The sequence below is a fragment of the Dermochelys coriacea genome, chromosome 24, assembly GCF_009764565.3.
Source record: "Dermochelys coriacea isolate rDerCor1 chromosome 24, rDerCor1.pri.v4, whole genome shotgun sequence".
Classification (NCBI taxonomy): domain Eukaryota; kingdom Metazoa; phylum Chordata; order Testudines; family Dermochelyidae; genus Dermochelys; species Dermochelys coriacea.
The window spans coordinates 6,135,133-6,151,510 of NC_050091.1; the positions used below are offsets into that span (position 1 = coordinate 6,135,133).

Consider the following 16,378-nt stretch of genomic DNA (forward strand, 5'->3'; position numbering starts at 1 on the left):
AGAGCTATATCCTGTTACACCAAAGATGAATTTGGCCCATGATGTCAAACTAAGAAATACAAGAGATGTAATATATTTTCTGATGACATGCAGAGACCTACATATTTAGAATGTGGTTAGTCTCCCATGACACACACAGACAGGCAGTAATGAGATCCACGGAAACATTTCCAACATGCATTTCTCATCATAAGATTCTTCTGCTTTTAAAAATTATTCTATCACTCACAGAGATGAAACTCACCCCCATTTCACTCCTAACATATAGCAGTCTGACAACAGGGTTAACATGCTGGGTGTGGCATGATTACACACACATCTGATTCTGCAATCCTTTCATATGCAGTGCTGTCATTGCTTTCAACAGAAGCTTTGCACGATACAATGACAGAATGTATAGAAGGATTATCTTCTATGTCTCACTGCAGTTCTGGTACTTCCCATCCGCAGGCATGGGAGCTTGATAACTGAAATGTTGTACATTTGCTAACCAGTTCATCATGTAGATGTGATATTAGCGGAAAACAGACACTAATGTCAGAAAGAAAAGGAGTACTTGTGGTACCTTAGAGACTAACAAATTTATTTGAGCATAAGCTTTCGTGAGCTACAGCTCACTTCATCGAATGCATTCTGAGACAGCTGGTTCAAGTGGGCATATCCAAATTTTTTTCTAACAGTGAATCCCAGTGTTTATGACATCTCAAGTGGCAACATGTAAACATAACATGGAAAAAGAAAAGGAGTACTTGTGGCACCTTAGAGACTAACAAATTTGTTAGTCTCTAAGGTGCCACAAATACTCCTTTTCTTTTTGCGAATACAGACTAACCCGGCTGCTACTCTGAAACATAACATGGAAAGTTATTCCGTAACTCTGTTTTTGTTTTGTGCAGAATGGTTTCTTGTCCTCACAGATATAGTTTGTAGTACTACCTCTTACCTTTAATCAGAAACCTATAAACGACTTCCCAAACAAGCCAACTGGAGCAGTTATATATGAATGCCACAAGCAAAGGTATGACTAAAATCTATGGTATAAATTTTATAGCTGCAGGAAGCTACTTGATACAGGTCAAGTAAGTCACTCAAAGAGAATAAATGTCATGTAAAGAATGACTTTGTGGAGTCTCACTCTTATCAGGAGAAATCACCCCCAAGCCAATCCCTTAGACTTTGCTGTGTCAGTATCTGGAAACTTGTTGCTCTGAATGGTTGGCATAGAAATCTGTAACCTAATGAGATGGGCCAGCTTTAAAAACTGGACCAGGATTATATGCTAAGGTACAGCTAGTGAAAGGTGATTATCTTAAGTGAGAATTTAATAAAATTATTTTGAAGAAAATGACAGTAAATCCCCTTATCCATGCAGAATCTGCCTTTATCATCCTTCCTTTTGAAATGAGTAAAGGTAAATCTATTTATTCTTAAATGACAAGGGCCTGATTCTGATCAGTTTACTCACATTCAATAGCATTTTACTGCACCAGTAATCTCATTGATTTTACTGGGATTGGAGTAGGGTGCCATTCAAAATAAGGGTATAAAATCTGGCTCTAAGAAATCCTTTTGTCATCAGAATGTTTTAAAAGTACCGAACTAAAATAAAGCATCAGCAGGATTAGAATAGGTTTTTATTTTTAATATGTATATATATATACATATATATATGAATAATTTGTTCAGTAAGAGTTAAATGTGAAACAATGTCAAACATGTTGTCCAGCAGCCAGACATATTAAAATGAAATTGCTCTTCTACCATTCAGACTCATCCTGTGAAGAGAAGGCAAGATGGTTATCATTTCTTCGAAATACAAAACAGTTGCTGGAAATGTCTTTTCTAAAAATAACAGATTAACTTCCTATAAGGGTACATGAAAATTTTCACTCTGCATGTTTAATAAAAGAACCATCTGAGCTATTTTTAACTTGGACCACTTCATTTCTGGTAGTGGTGGAAAGTTTATATCATATTCTTTACTAACTAATTTGGAAAATCAGTAGATCAGAATAAACCAATTCCAGTTAATAAAACATGGTTAGTTTCTCTGCTGTGGAAGTCTAAGCAGGACTTCAGTTTATCACAAAAGCTAGATAATGTTTTTGTTGATTCTTCCTCAAAGCAATAATGGCATTAATATATCAGTCTTCTACAGTTAGAAAAATGCCACAGTAGAAAAGTATTTAAGGAAAACCCAGGGCCTGATCTTGCAATTATTTTCTAGAAATCTTTAGCGACTACAGTAGGTCTGTTGGCTTCAATGGGACTACTTGCAAGAGCGACTATGGGTTGCAGCACTGACCCTACCAAAGCAGCCGTGAAGTTCTGGAGATTTCAGTTCAAATTCCAGTTAAGGTAACAAAGGAATTAATTTGTGGTCTCACTCTAGTTCCCATATGTCCACAAAAAGAAAAGGAGTACTTGTGGCACCTTAGAGACTAACAAATTTATTTGAGCATAAGCTTTCGTGAGCTACAGCTCACTTCATCGGATGCTCATGAAAGCTTATGCTCAAATAAATGCGTTAGTCTCTAAGGTGTCACAAGTCCTCCTTTTCTTTTTGCGGACACAGACTAACACAGCTGCTGCTCTGAAACATATGTCCACAGTTATTACTGATATTTGGCCTGACTGATGCTATCTGAACAGCACCGGCTCAGGACTACTTTGAAGGTCAGGAGCGAGGGACATTGACAAAACTCTGTAAGAGGAAGTTTGCATAGCACCTGCCTACAGTCTGCTGGATTCAAGTGAGGCAAAGCCAAGAGATCTTGATTACCTTTGCCAAGGGCTCTTCAACTATGCAGCTGGGTTTAGAAGAAAAAAACAAATTAAACAAGATATCAATATCTCCAGCATGTGATCTATGCCACCTTTTTATTCAACTACTAAACTATTTAATTGAATTACTATGCCACTCCTTTCAAAACACAATTATTGCTACCGTATCTTACATTTTTCAGTAAGACTCTAATCTATAATCAATATGACTATGTATTTGTATTGCACCAAAAGAGTGCTAGATGCTTTAAAATATTTTATTTGTACTGCAGTAGCCTGGAGGAGCCCCAGCACCCCATTTAGTAAGTGCTGTACAACACAGAAAACAAAAAGGCATTCCCTGACCAAAGAGCTTTCAGGATACATAAAAAAACACAATCCTGCCACTGTTGATTTATAAACTAGGCTCAAGGCTCAGGCCACAATTTACAACTAATTTGGGGTGTCTCCATTTTTGAGTGCCTGATTTTAAACATATAGGGTGAAATCCTGGCTTCACTGAAGTGAATGGGAGCTTTGCCAGTGATTTCAGCAGAGCCAAGGTTTCACCGTTAGTCTTGATTTTCAGAGGTGCTGAACACCTGCAGCTCCTGTTGCTTTCAAGTGGAGTTATGGATGCTTAGCACCTCTGAAAAACTGGCCCTATGTGTCTCAAGTTAGGCATCCAAAAATACAACGAAGCAGCCAAATCCTTTTATACCAATGAAGTGGTTACATAAGAACAGCCATATTGGGTCAGGCTAATGGTCCACTGGGCCCAGAATCTTGCCTTCTGACAGTGACAAGTGTCAGATGCTTCAGAGGGACTGAACAGAACAGGACAAGTACTGAGTGACCCATCCCATGTCGTCCAGCCCCAGATTAAGATAATTTAACGGCAAAAACTTGAACTTGAGTGTTTGGGTGTATGTCACAGCTTTTAAATGTGAAATTAAGTAAAAACCTATGTACAATGAGCTTATATAAAGAAACAAAGTACTTTGCTAACACCTGAAGTGCAATGTTTGTAAGAAATATCAGTTTAATCATTTGGTACCTTGAGCTATCATCACCCGTCTGAGTAGCAACAGTCCTGTTTTGCAAAAACAAACAAAAGCAGATTAATTACATGTCTTTTGCATCCTTCTTTAGTAAGATATTAGTTTTAAGAACAGAAAATCTACTTTAAGCTTTTAAAATTCACTTTGGCAAATCCAACACAATACAAGCCAGTGAATGAACAAAAAGACATTTCTTATTCTTTCAAGGATGATTACAAAGATGAATTTCTAAAGAGGAGACAACATACTTGGCTTATTTAGTCAAAAGTAACATCACTGACATCATTACAAAAGCATTTCCACAGAAACAGAACAAATAATTAAATAAGTGCTTTCCTGACATTATCAAAGCATTTTAAACCAAAACAGGCCCAGAAAACAACAAAATGCAATTAAACCCTAATTTAAGACCTGATTTTACAATCTGGTGCTATGATGAGTAGTACTTTATGCCACGTGCAGTCCCATTGACTCCTAGAGTAAGGGAGTATGAGTGAAAAAATCGGTCCTTAGAAAATACCTTCTTATGGAAAAAGCTTAGATCTTTTAAAAACATACAAAACAGTACAGTATAAAGATCTCTAAGTGTACAACTTCTTGGCCTACAATAGTTCTTACAGGAATATATCCGAGAGCTCATAAATCAGCAAAGTGAAATAAAACACAGTCACACCTGTGCTTAAAAAGGCAACAAATACGTATTTTACAAGACGAAGATAAGGAGAATTGCTTAATTGGACCTGAAAGGCAGGATTTATCCATTCAAAATTATACTATAAATAGTGACATTATAGTGGAGGTGCACTGGATTGACTATGTTTAACCCCTTTTTTTAGCTCTCTCATGCTAGGAATAGCTTCTAATCCCAAATGCTATTCTTACTGAGATTAACAGGACCAAGAGCTGTTCTCTGTTCTTCAACATTAATGAATCAGAGCAGATATTCTTTAAAAGTAGTATTAGCTTCTTTCCTGTAAAAACAGAAACCTTTCTGGTACTCCAAACCAAGGGCTACAACAGTCTGATTTGCCAGGCGCTAACTTCCATATTTAGTTCTGAGTAACAGAGACACTTGGTTCTTAGACAGTTATAAAGGCCTGTAATACAGAAGTTACAGCTGAACACGCCACTTCCCCATACAAAACAATCTGATCACTCAGGTTTGATACAAACTGCTTTGGTAACAGTTTGAAGCCAAAGGCACTTCCAGGGGTTAGAAGGAAAATATCTCTGCAGCTGTTTGAACGCACTACTCTCAAATTACGGGCAGAAGGAACAGAGAAGTTGGAAGAGGTGAGAAAGGGAAGCACAGAAAAGAAGAGACTGAGAAAGCTTTTAAAACATACGAATTATAAAAAAACAAACAACAGATGGCTTAGAAAAACAAAGTTGTAATGCCAACTTTCTTATGGTTTGTGTTCTGACCAGGAACCACTGAACAGATGAGATGCAATAGGTAGCACAGGACAAAAAAGGCATCCTTGAATACTAGAAACTGACAAAGGAAAGAAATAAGTGGACCAGTCAGTACAATAGTTTCTTGCCACCTATAAAAACTGGACTTAGGCCCAGAACCTCAAAAGGTATTTAGGCACCTAACTCCCATTGATTTTAAAGTACAAGTTTCTGTTTGATAGGGATTTATTCATAGAGGTTATATGCCTGATGGCCAAAAGGAAATGTCATAGCTTTTTAAAACAACACTAGAATGCTCCCAGAAATCTGCTTTTTAACAACACTGAAGAGAGAAGCTGCAAGGGATTTCAGGATGTCTCTACTCTACTTAAAATACATTTGGATTTCTTCCACTCTGTTCCTTGAGAGACTCCTCCTATGACATGATAACCAATCTTGTGTATGTGCTGGCTGCCTGACAGATACAATGGGCCAGTTCCAGCAGTGGCGAGTTTTCCTTTGTTCCACACGTCTCAAGGCCCATCCTCCTCACACTAGGTTTAATGTTCGCTTTGGGTTTCAAGATAAGACTCTGCTTACTGCCTCTTATGAAGAACCTTTATGCACAAGCTGAAATACTCATTAGGCATGACGTCCCAGTAACCGGTTATACAAGACATCTGAGCAAATTGATAAGCCCTCTTCATCTGTGGAGTCCTATTTATTACCTGTATCCTAAGCACAGGAAGTGCCTAACTAGAATGGCATTGGGTTTGGGTCGCATCTATAGCTGTTCCCACATTTACACTCTTGAAGAATTAATTAGGAAAGTAGCAGGTGGCAACCCTCAATGCCAAATGCTTAGAGAAGGGTGCCAGCCAATGCCTTTGCCACTTGACACCCGGGGTGTGTGCTCAGTAGTTACTCCCACTCCCTTCACTGATTCACATTCATTTTAAGGCCAAATGTAGCTGCAAATAACTCCACTGAAACCAAGCATAGCTATAGTAATTAGATAAAGCAAGTAACAAAAGCTAAGGATGCTTCCAAACACACTCCTTAAATAAGATCCATAGAGAAGAAAAGAAATTATACCAATAGTTAGAAAAACTGAGGTCCTGAGCAACTGTGGTCATTATTTCTTTATCAGACATTTAGCAAAGAATCCACCCTGTATATAAAAATGAAGAGCTATCTCTGTCTGTCATAGCGGCAAAGAGTCCTGTGGCACCTTATGCATCTGACCAAGTGGGTATTCACCCACAAAAGCTTATGCTCCAATATGTCAGTTAGTCTATAAGGTACCACAGGACTTTTTGCCACTTTTACAGATCCAGACTAACATGGCTACCCCTCTGATATATGTCTGTCATAGGTACTTACATGACCCCCAACTGAGTGCCACAAAGTCTTTAATGCAATATCCTTGCAATTCTCCTGTGAGGCAGGGAAGTGCTATTAACTCCATTTTACAGATGGGGAATTGAAGCACAGAGACATTAAGTGACTTGCCCAAGGTCACACAAGTAGTCTGTTGCAGAGCAGGGAATTTAACTCCAGTCGCCCACGTCCTAAGTATTTGCAGGTATGAACCCTGCCAAAACCTGAATCTGTGTTAACAGGGAGTTTGGTAACTGCAAATCAAATGTCCAGACCACTAAACCATCCCCATTTATTTAATAAAGGTTCCTCAGGTCAATGCAAATGAGATATTTGCAATGTAGATCTAATTCTGGATGTACATTTTTTTTTGCACATCTATGGGGAGGCAAAAAGGTGGGATGCTGATAAATCCAGATAATTCACTAGATGTCTTAGTGACAAATTAACAATAAAGACATGTATATAGCAATTTTCATCAGAGGATCTCAAAGCATTTTAGAAAGGTTGCTTAGTATTATTATTCCTATTTTGTAGATAGGAAAAATGAGGCATGAGAAAGTTAAGTGGCTTGACCTGTGTCACACAGTGAGTGGGGGGCAGAGTCAGGGAGAGAAATAAGAACTCCTGAATCCCAGTGCCAGGTTCTAATTAATAGACCACTCTCATACGGAGAACTGGTTGCACACTTAGAAACATTTTAGCAAGATGCACAGAGATTTAGCTATGCAACTTTCAAACAGTAAAAGCAGCTGAAAGGCTGGACTCCCAACGCACCACACTGAAAGTTCACGCCTTAAGGGATCTAAAGACTACAGCTGGCTGCAGAATCCTTCACAATTTATTGCTATTTCAATGCACACACAGATTTAGGGACCCATGTACCACAGCTATATACAAAGGACTCTGAGACTGGCTAATCCTGCCCAAACATTTCCAAAAGACTCTGTCTAGTAGATCTTCTCATTATATTTACCAACTTGTAATTCACCTTTTCTTATTATTCCCTCCTACAGATCTTCACTAAACCAGGTGCAAGGGGAGATGAAAATGACACACCCTTCTCTTTCAGAAGGGATTTACCCAAAGGGAGGGGCATGGTAGTGACACTGCTTGTGGTACTTACTAGTTTTAAATCCCAGTAGGAGTTCCTCACCAATCCTCCCAAAAGCTGCTAAGGGGATGCCCTTGCCAGCATCATCCACTCTATGGGCAATGCTGGTCCTTTACAGCATCCCTCCAGTGGATGGAAGGCTGTGGCCACTTAATTCAACATGGAAACCATCCCAGTAGTGTAAGTACCACAAAAACACAACATTTAAATTAGTTTATATCTAATGAATTGCAATCTAATGAATTAATAGAGAGAACAGCTGTTACCTTTTCTCTGATCCAAGAGCGCCCTCTGTCGGAGTGCTGTAGAAGTTCAAATGCAAGCACAATCATTTCAAAAAGCCATTGATCATTCAGGATTAGCCCTTTAAACTGCAGCTTTTGGGTATTTATAATATTCAAAACCCCAGACTATTTATGTTTAACTTGCTATTTGCCCTCGGCTCCTACAAATTTATTGCTAAATGTAGGTACTTCAAAATTAAAATGTGTAGTTAAATAATGTTGAAGTGGAATTGCAACTTTCTTTGAAAGAGTTCCTTTTAAGACACAAAATGCATTTACAGCCTACATCTGAACATTTTAAAGCCAAAGGCTCAACTGTGACTATCAATTTGGGGTGCTGGTCCTGAGACAGCACAGATCTGACCTGCAGTGATGCTCATCACCCAGCACTTCTATTGAAGTCCATTGGAGTTGTGAGTGCTCAGCACCTCTGCAAATCAGACACAGTCTATTTTCAGAAAGTTCACCTGAGAGTTATTCCGGACAGACTCCACAATCTGCAGAGTGATGACATCCTGGTATTATCTCATGTTATCATTTCTTTTCGAACGGTAGCTAGTAAATGCCGCCTGTTCCATTGCTCACCTCACATGTTTGGTGGATTCCCTCGGTGCTCTCTTATCTGTTAAATGTACAAATGTATTATGGTCTCTCTAACGTTAGAATTTCCTGATTAAGGCTTGATTTCTCAGCCTGAACACCACATTCACGTTATTTGCTTTGTGATGTATTTTAAATTAGCATGCTGCCGTTCATGCTTTAATATTGGATCAATGTTTTCAGTACAAACCAGTGAAAATTATGGCAGGGTATAAGATAGCTGAGGTACACACTACAGTAGCCTTGTAACAAACAAAAAAACATGACAGCCAGACAGAGGAAAGTACTTTTATAACTATCTTAAATGTTCTTTGAGATCTCTAAAAATAACATACCTGGGCCATTCAAAAGCTCTGACTCTTCATACTAAAGGAGAGACAGTTCATTTCAGTCAATCAGAAAAAGTCAGGCATTTTTGTGAAAAAATCCACTTTGGGACATAACCAGAAGTACTGCATTCCTAAATGCATCACTAACGTCTGTTTCCCGAATGCAGGCAGAGGAGATAAAACAAAGATTTATAATTGGTCTTTCTTTGCTTCATTTGGGATTCATAATTTTTTGCATCCAATAAAGTGAGCTGTAGCTCACGAAAGCTTATGCTCAAATAAATTTGTTAGTCTCTAAGGTGCCACAAGTACTCCTTTTCTTTTTGCGAATACAGACTAACACGGCTGCTACTCTGAAACCTATAATTTTTCTGTCTCTGATAGTCTTCTATTCCCTCTAAACAAATGGAATGAACTCCAATCATTGGTATAGTTAATGTCCCTGGGCTTCTTTTCTTTGGCCTGACTATTTTTATATCACACTAGCTGAAAGCACAACATCCTCAAGAGGGGTAATCCCATCAACGATCTCCCCCCGAACTGTTAGTAATACAGATATACTCACCCAGAAATTGGTGACATTTAAGTAATTAGATATCTCACCAGAAAGCCTCTCAATCTCACTTTGAAAACAAAGCAAAATGCAAGTAGACGTGTCACTCACCAGAACTATTTTAATTTACAAAATTAACTTACATCAGTTTATCCTGGAATCATAGCAGCTAGAAGTTGGGAAGATTTATTTATCTAGCTGAAATTCATTCAGCCCTGTGCAGCAGAATTACAAGTTCATTTAAGTTTCATACTAAGGGCTTAAGTGGGCTATAAAACTTTAGCTGGCTCATCTGTACTGGGGGAATTTAATCTATCATCTCACCCCAGCCAATGCAGAGATGTTCCCTATGGCACTAATTTATCAGAACACTTTAGTACATTCTTAATTTTAAGCATGTGCTTAAGTTCCAATTAAGTCAGATGGGCTTATGTTCTCCAGTGGTGTCTCATGTCTAGTTTTCAGTGACTTAAACAATGGCCTTAGTTGTTCCACAGTATACCAGAACTCATTGTTGAGAGGTTTTCCTGCTATTCAGCCTAAATTTGCATTTGTTTAATTTCATCCCATGTAGGAAAAAGGAAAACAAGCAAAAACTGTGGTTCAAGGGGAATTCAGATGCAAAACAGGCACAAAAGTGAGCCGATTTTTCTAAATGAACTCTGACAGAAATGAATCCATCTTTTGCAAAATTTCTAAGTGCTATTGAAAGCAAATACATTTTAGCACAGTTGTGGACCATTTTAAACCCGGTGTAAGAAAATACTAGTGCATCAATCTTACTTTTCATATTCTTCTTTCTTTAATGCCCAATCTAAGAAGATAAGGGAGAAAAAAGGAGTAATTAATTTTTCCACCAAAAAAAAAGTGAAGTTCTGTTTACCAAACTCCATACAAGTCCCTATTACTTTCCAACATTAAAAGATCCATGCAAAATTTCCCACAGATAATTTCTTTTTTGTGGACGTTTTTCTCTTTCACAAAGTCTGTTTACAAACAATTTAGGGCCCTGATCTTGTAAAATGTGGTGTGAAACATGTTGTTTTCTACCAAATGCATCCGATGAAGTGAGCTGTAGCTCACGAAAGCTTATGCTCTAATAAATTTGTTAGTCTCTAAGGTGCCACAAGTACTCCTTTTCTTTTTGTTGTTTTCTATGTGGTTCCATGCAGGTGCAGTCCTCTGTCTACATGCTACATGTTGCAGCATTGGGGTCTAAGACAGCCATACCTTGCCCATGGATTTCTATGCAAAGTTCTATTGACTTAAAGGTGAAATGTGGGTGCTCAGCATCTCTGAAGCTCAGGACACATATTAGATGCTAAATTTAAGGCATCTAAGTTTAAACATTTTGGCCAGAATATATACATTAAAGTCTAACTCATTTTATCAGTGGTTAATTTTACAATACATATCCAATTTCTTCATTTTCCTATCATAATATTGCATCTAAACCTTTTCCAACCCACACATTTAATCTTCAATTCTGTTTCTAATATCTATAATGATCCAGCTGGGAAACTTCTAGGTTCTTTTTAGATTATGTACCTTTAGTTTTATAACGCAGCCTTGAGTTCTAATGAAAACGAAACAGAATGAAAATGGGATTAGGCACAAATATAGAAACATTAACATTGAAATCTCTGTATATTGAAAAAACAGAATTAGCTAAAGTGATTTCTGTAATTATTCCCTGAGCAACTGCAGAGAGCTGTCATACATTTAACCACCTAAAAATTGAAATACATTATGTAAAATATATACCGCATTTTTTAGCTTCCTATTTTCTGTCCTCAAAGCATCAATTTCTTGGACCTAAGAAAGAAAAATAAATATATCAATAATTGTGTTGGGAAAATTATAACATCTGTGTCACCTTTGTAGATCTTGAAATTAATGTCAGCTTTTTCAGGTCTTATTACAATATACTTGTCAAATTTTAAAACACCTGTAATATTGTTCTTAATTCTATATGTTAGGTATATGCTGTAAACAACTTTAAGAAAGTTAACTCGTTTACTGATACTGAATAAATATGATAATCACATTAGGCTAATAAATATTGTAATCACACAGGCTCTGATCCTGTGATGTGACTTCATTGGTGCTCCATGCAAGAGCAGGATTCTACACAGAGAGTATATTCCAGGAACAGGACCATTGTTTTAAAAGTATAATGTAATTTAGCAGAATGTTACTACCCAGATGGATCACAAAAATGAAGCCAGTGAAGAGATATGATGACTATTGTGAGGTTTACTCCTTCCTCAATGTCACACACACAGTCATGCCATGTTACCAAGAAATCCAGATTTCATAGAGTTTATGACCAGAAGGGACCACTGGATCATCCGACCTCCTGTGTACCATGGGCCATTCAATTTCACCCAGCTACCCCTATATTGAGCCCAAAAACTTGAGTTAGACTAAATAGCTGTGTGCCACAGTCAGAGAACAGGAGAGACCCAGGTCAGGCGCGAAGGAACAAAGAGAAGTAGGGGGTACTAACACCCCTGCAATGGAAATATTGTGTGAGCTCTACCCCTGTGTAAACTTGCATGCATCTGGGGCAGAGCGGGAGAGCTGGATCCAGGGGGCTGGAGCTGTCGCTGCAGGATCCGGGGTCAGGCTAGGGAGCAGGGAATGGGAATCAGAGAAGCTGGAACACGCTTGGGAGAAGTTTGCAACCCTTAGAACTCACCTTCCCAGCCAAGAACTGGCTGCCTAAGTCTCAATACCTCCCCTCACTCCCCCTCCTATCCCTTGACCTCATTCACAGGGAACTTCTGACGCCCCTGACTCTCAACTAAGGTGCCTTAGTCTGATTTAGTTGGTTGTTCAAACTATACACTGGGATTTTAAGACTGTTACAATCTGTCTCACTCTGGAGATACTACTGGATTCTCCTCTGCTATCCGCTCCTTGTGCATCTAAGTGGAATATGCCATGTTTACAGAAGGAAAGTGGGGAAGGAGACTTTTTTGGCTTGAGCACTTTCATCGTGTCCCTTCACATGTAGAAGAATAACTTTCCTGTTGGTTCTGATTGTTTATGTTATGTTATCTGGTGAATAGAGAAGTCATTTTTAGCAAAAGAAGGCCTTGCCTACACACAAAAGTTAGACTGCTTTATTATTTTTATTTATGATTAATTACAGTATTATTAATTATTATTATTATTTTAACAGTTATACCATATGGGAAGGGGAATAAGCTATAGCAATATAAGGTACCTTTATACTAGTATAAGAGCATTCACACTAGTGATTGTACAATATAACTATATTAGTAAAAAAATAACACCACTAATAGACATAGTTATTCCAATCTGAAAACAGCGTGTGGACCAGACCTCACAGAGTCTGAGCTACATACACGAACCTCAGTTTTCACAGGCTGAACATTAATAATGTATATGTAAATGTCTTCAGGGATTTTTTTTTGTTATGTATTACTTACAGACTGACTGCTGTCTAAAAAGGAACAGATTTCATGGACAAGTCTCTTTCTCTGATCTTTATTTTTCCTACAAAATACAGGAATTTTAGACTATAGTCACATTTTTAAATGCACTTTGATGAACATTAAGTGTAAATCAAACAGAATAAAAAGTGAACTAGAAGTACAAAGGCATGGCATATGAAAGAGCTCAGCTTCTCAGAAAAGGTACTTACAAGATTTGCAAATAGGTTTCATTTTTCACCAGCATCTGCTCACCATTTTCTGTATGAAACATGCACACATTATATTATTACACTTTAATGAACATAATAGCCCTTTTCCAAAAATGTCATAATCAGGAATAACAGGCAGAATAAGTGTCACACAGACCCAGGGTTTTAAAGCAAAAATTATATAGGGCTCAATCCTGCAAGTTGTTCAACGCAGGCGAACCCCTGCACCCTCACATTCATTTCAGTGGGGCGCCATGTGGGAACAGAGATCTGCCCATGTGGCTCAATTTGCAGGAGCAGGGCCACAGTCTGCGGGAAGACAATGTTAAGTCCTAGCAGTACAATGAACTGCTTGTTTTAAACTTGTCTCTCAACTGACTTGGAGACTTACATAGCCAAGGGCCTGAGTTCAGATTTTACTCACACTGATGTATCCCCAATTATTTAAATGCAATCATTCCTAATGTACAACAGTGTGAGTGAATGGAGAATCAGGTCTAAGGCTTCTTAAGGGCTTGATCCTTTGGGATGTTGAATACTTCTTCTAAGACCGCCTTCAGTGGGAGTTGAGGATGCTCAGCACCTTGCAGAATTGGACCTTAAATTCTCATCTGTAGTTGCTTGTTGGCTAATATTATGTTGGAAATAAATTACTGATTGGAAAAGTTGACCTGATTATTTTGTCATTCCTGAAGAGTGATTTTTAACAACTATCATTTTGGCCTGGCGCCTTGCCGTTTGAGACACCTTACATAAATAGATCCAAGGATTAGAACTTACCCTGTTTTTCAAGTAATGGCATTTTGAGAGTGGAACCTGAAATCAGAAACAGAGATGAGTTTAGGCTACAATCTACAGTTATTCCTTCCTTATAGGGATGCTACATTTTTTTACCTTCATTCCTATCAGGTCCGTTTCTAAGAGCTAAGTAAAACAAAATCCATAGATCAGCTTTGGTGTGGGATGTACAAACCCTCCTGGACCCTTGGATAAGTACTTGTGGGGGTAGTCCATAACTTCACTTTCCAGGAGCTGAGCTAACTAGATGAGCTAGATGACCAGAACTCCCCATGAAGTTGGGGGGAGGGTGCTAAAGGGAGAACCCCAATTCTCCACCCTTGTCTTCATCCTGGAATTTGGGGTGGAGGAGGCTGTAAGACAAGCTCACCCCATCCTTCTTTACCTCCCTGTAATTTGTGGGATGGCAACAGGAGGATCTCACATGAATTCCTCCCATGTAATGGGTGGGGATGAAACATCCCCAATCTCCCCCTTAACCACACTCAGAGATTTGGGAAGGGCATAGCAAAACCTTCACAGCCCCCCCTCTTATTCATAACCAGGAATCTGGGGAGTGGCTTAAGCAAAACCCCACTGCACCCCAAAGCTTGAAGGGCTATAATGAGACTCCCTCACAACCCCCCCTTTAGTTATTTCCTAAGGGGCTATAGTGAAACCCCCATAGCTGCCCCACACACCCCAGGAATTTCAGGGGCTCCCCATGTCCCTCCATTCACCCCCATGAATTTGGGAGGCACCGGCAGCTCCCTCATTCACCCAGAAATTTGGGGGCTATAGTTAAACCCCCACACCCCCATGCACCCCCGGAATTTGGGGGCTCCCCAGAGCTTTCCCCGGAATTTGGGGGCTCCCCACACACCCCCATGCACCCCAGGGACTTGGGGGCTTCCCAAAGCTCCCTCATTCACCCCAGGCATGGGGGGACATAGTGAATATCCCCATATCCCCCCCCCGGGCCTGTCTCTGCCCGCCCTGCGCCCCACACCCACCCGGCCCTGGCGGCGGAGTCTCGCTCTGCAACGGCCGCTCGGCGCTCGAGGCGCCGGTTCCAACGGCCCGGGCTGGAACTGGGGGAGGGCGAGGCCGCTGGGGGGGGGCTTGGCACTGGGGAGGGGGGCTTGGCGGGGGGGGCAGGAGCAGCGGGGGGGGCTTGGCACTGGGGGGCAGGAGCAGTCGGGGGGGGCTTGGCACTGGGGGGCAGGAGCAGTCGGGGGGATTGGCATGGGGGCAGGAACAGCGGGGGGGGCTTGGCACTGGGGGGCAGGAGCAGTCGGGGGGCTTGGCACTGAAGAAGAGGGGCAGCAGGGGGGCTTGGCACTGGGGGGCAGGAGCAGCAGGGGGGATTGGCATGGGGGCAGGAGCAGCGGGGGGGCTTGGCACTGGGGGGCAGGAGCAGCAGGGGGATTGGCATGGGGGCAGGAGCAGTCGGGGGGCTTGGCTGTGGGGAGCAGGAGCAGCAGAGGGTATTGGCATGGGGGGCAGGAACAGTGGGGGGGCTTGGCACTGGGGGGCAGGAGCAGTCGGGGGCTTGGCACTGGAGAAGAGGGGCAGCAGGGGGATTGGCATGGGGGCAGGAGCAGCAAAGGGGGCTTGGCACTGGGGGGCAGGAGCAGCAGGGGGGATTGGCATGGGGGGCAGGAGCAGCCTATGGGGGGGGCTTTGCACCGGGGTGTGTGCTCAAGAGCAGCAGGGGGGATTGGCATGGCAGGAGCAGCGGGGGGGGCTTGGCACTGGGGGCAGGAGCAGCAGGGAGGATTGGCATGGGGGGCAGGAGCAGCCTATGGGGGGGGCTTTGCACCGGGGTATGTGCTCAAGAGCAGCAGGGGGGATTGGCATGGCAGGAGCAGCGGGGGGGGGGGCTTGGCACTGGGGGGCAGGAGCAGCAGGGAGGATTGGCATGGGGACAGGAACAGTGGGGGGGCTTGGCACTGGGGGGAAGGAGCAGTCGGGGGGGCTTGGCACTGAAGAAGAGGGGCAGCAGGGGGATTGGCATGGGGGCAGGAGCAGCAGTGGGGATTGGCATGGGGGGCAGGAACAGCGGGGGGGCTTGGCATTGGGAGGTAGGAGCAGTCGGGGGGCTTGGCACTGGAGAAGAGGGGCAGCAGGGGGATTGGCATGGGGGCAGGAGCAGCAGGGGGGATTGGCATGGGGGGCAGGAGCAGCAGGGAGGATTGGCACAGGGGGGCAGGAGCAGCCTATGGGGGGGGGCTTTGCACCGGGGTGTGTGCTCAAGAGCAGCAGGGGGGATTGGCATGGGGGCAGGAGCAGTCGGGGGGCTTGGCTGTGGGGAGCAGGAGCAGCAGGGGGTATTGGCATGGGGGGCAGGAACAGCGGGGGGGCTTGGCACTGGGGGGCAGGAGCAGTCGGGGGGCTTGGCACTGGAGAACAGGGGCAGCAGGGGGGATTGGCATGGGGGCAGGAGCAG

General features: G+C 41.9%; 1 protein-coding gene across 1 annotated transcript in view; it reads right to left on the reverse strand.

Annotated features, from left to right (window-relative positions):
* Positions 1-1,653: 1,653 nt before the first annotated feature.
* The window catches only part of LOC119847591, a 40,103-nt gene continuing 25,378 nt past the window's right edge, over positions 1,654-16,378 (reverse strand). The window contains exons 4-17 of the mRNA XM_043502188.1: positions 13,933-13,971; positions 13,153-13,201; positions 12,938-13,004; positions 11,244-11,294; positions 11,028-11,055; positions 10,263-10,293; positions 9,492-9,549; positions 8,933-8,963; positions 8,583-8,619; positions 8,362-8,427; positions 7,980-8,015; positions 3,821-3,856; positions 2,783-2,810; positions 1,654-1,775 (exon numbers count right to left, since the gene is read on the reverse strand). Of these exons, the coding sequence (XP_043358123.1) occupies positions 1,758-1,775; positions 2,783-2,810; positions 3,821-3,856; positions 7,980-8,015; positions 8,362-8,427; positions 8,583-8,619; positions 8,933-8,963; positions 9,492-9,549; positions 10,263-10,293; positions 11,028-11,055; positions 11,244-11,294; positions 12,938-13,004; positions 13,153-13,201; positions 13,933-13,954 (558 nt within the window). The 5' untranslated portion in view covers positions 13,955-13,971 and the 3' untranslated portion in view covers positions 1,654-1,757. The remainder of the gene's footprint in view (positions 1,776-2,782; positions 2,811-3,820; positions 3,857-7,979; positions 8,016-8,361; positions 8,428-8,582; positions 8,620-8,932; positions 8,964-9,491; positions 9,550-10,262; positions 10,294-11,027; positions 11,056-11,243; positions 11,295-12,937; positions 13,005-13,152; positions 13,202-13,932; positions 13,972-16,378) is intronic.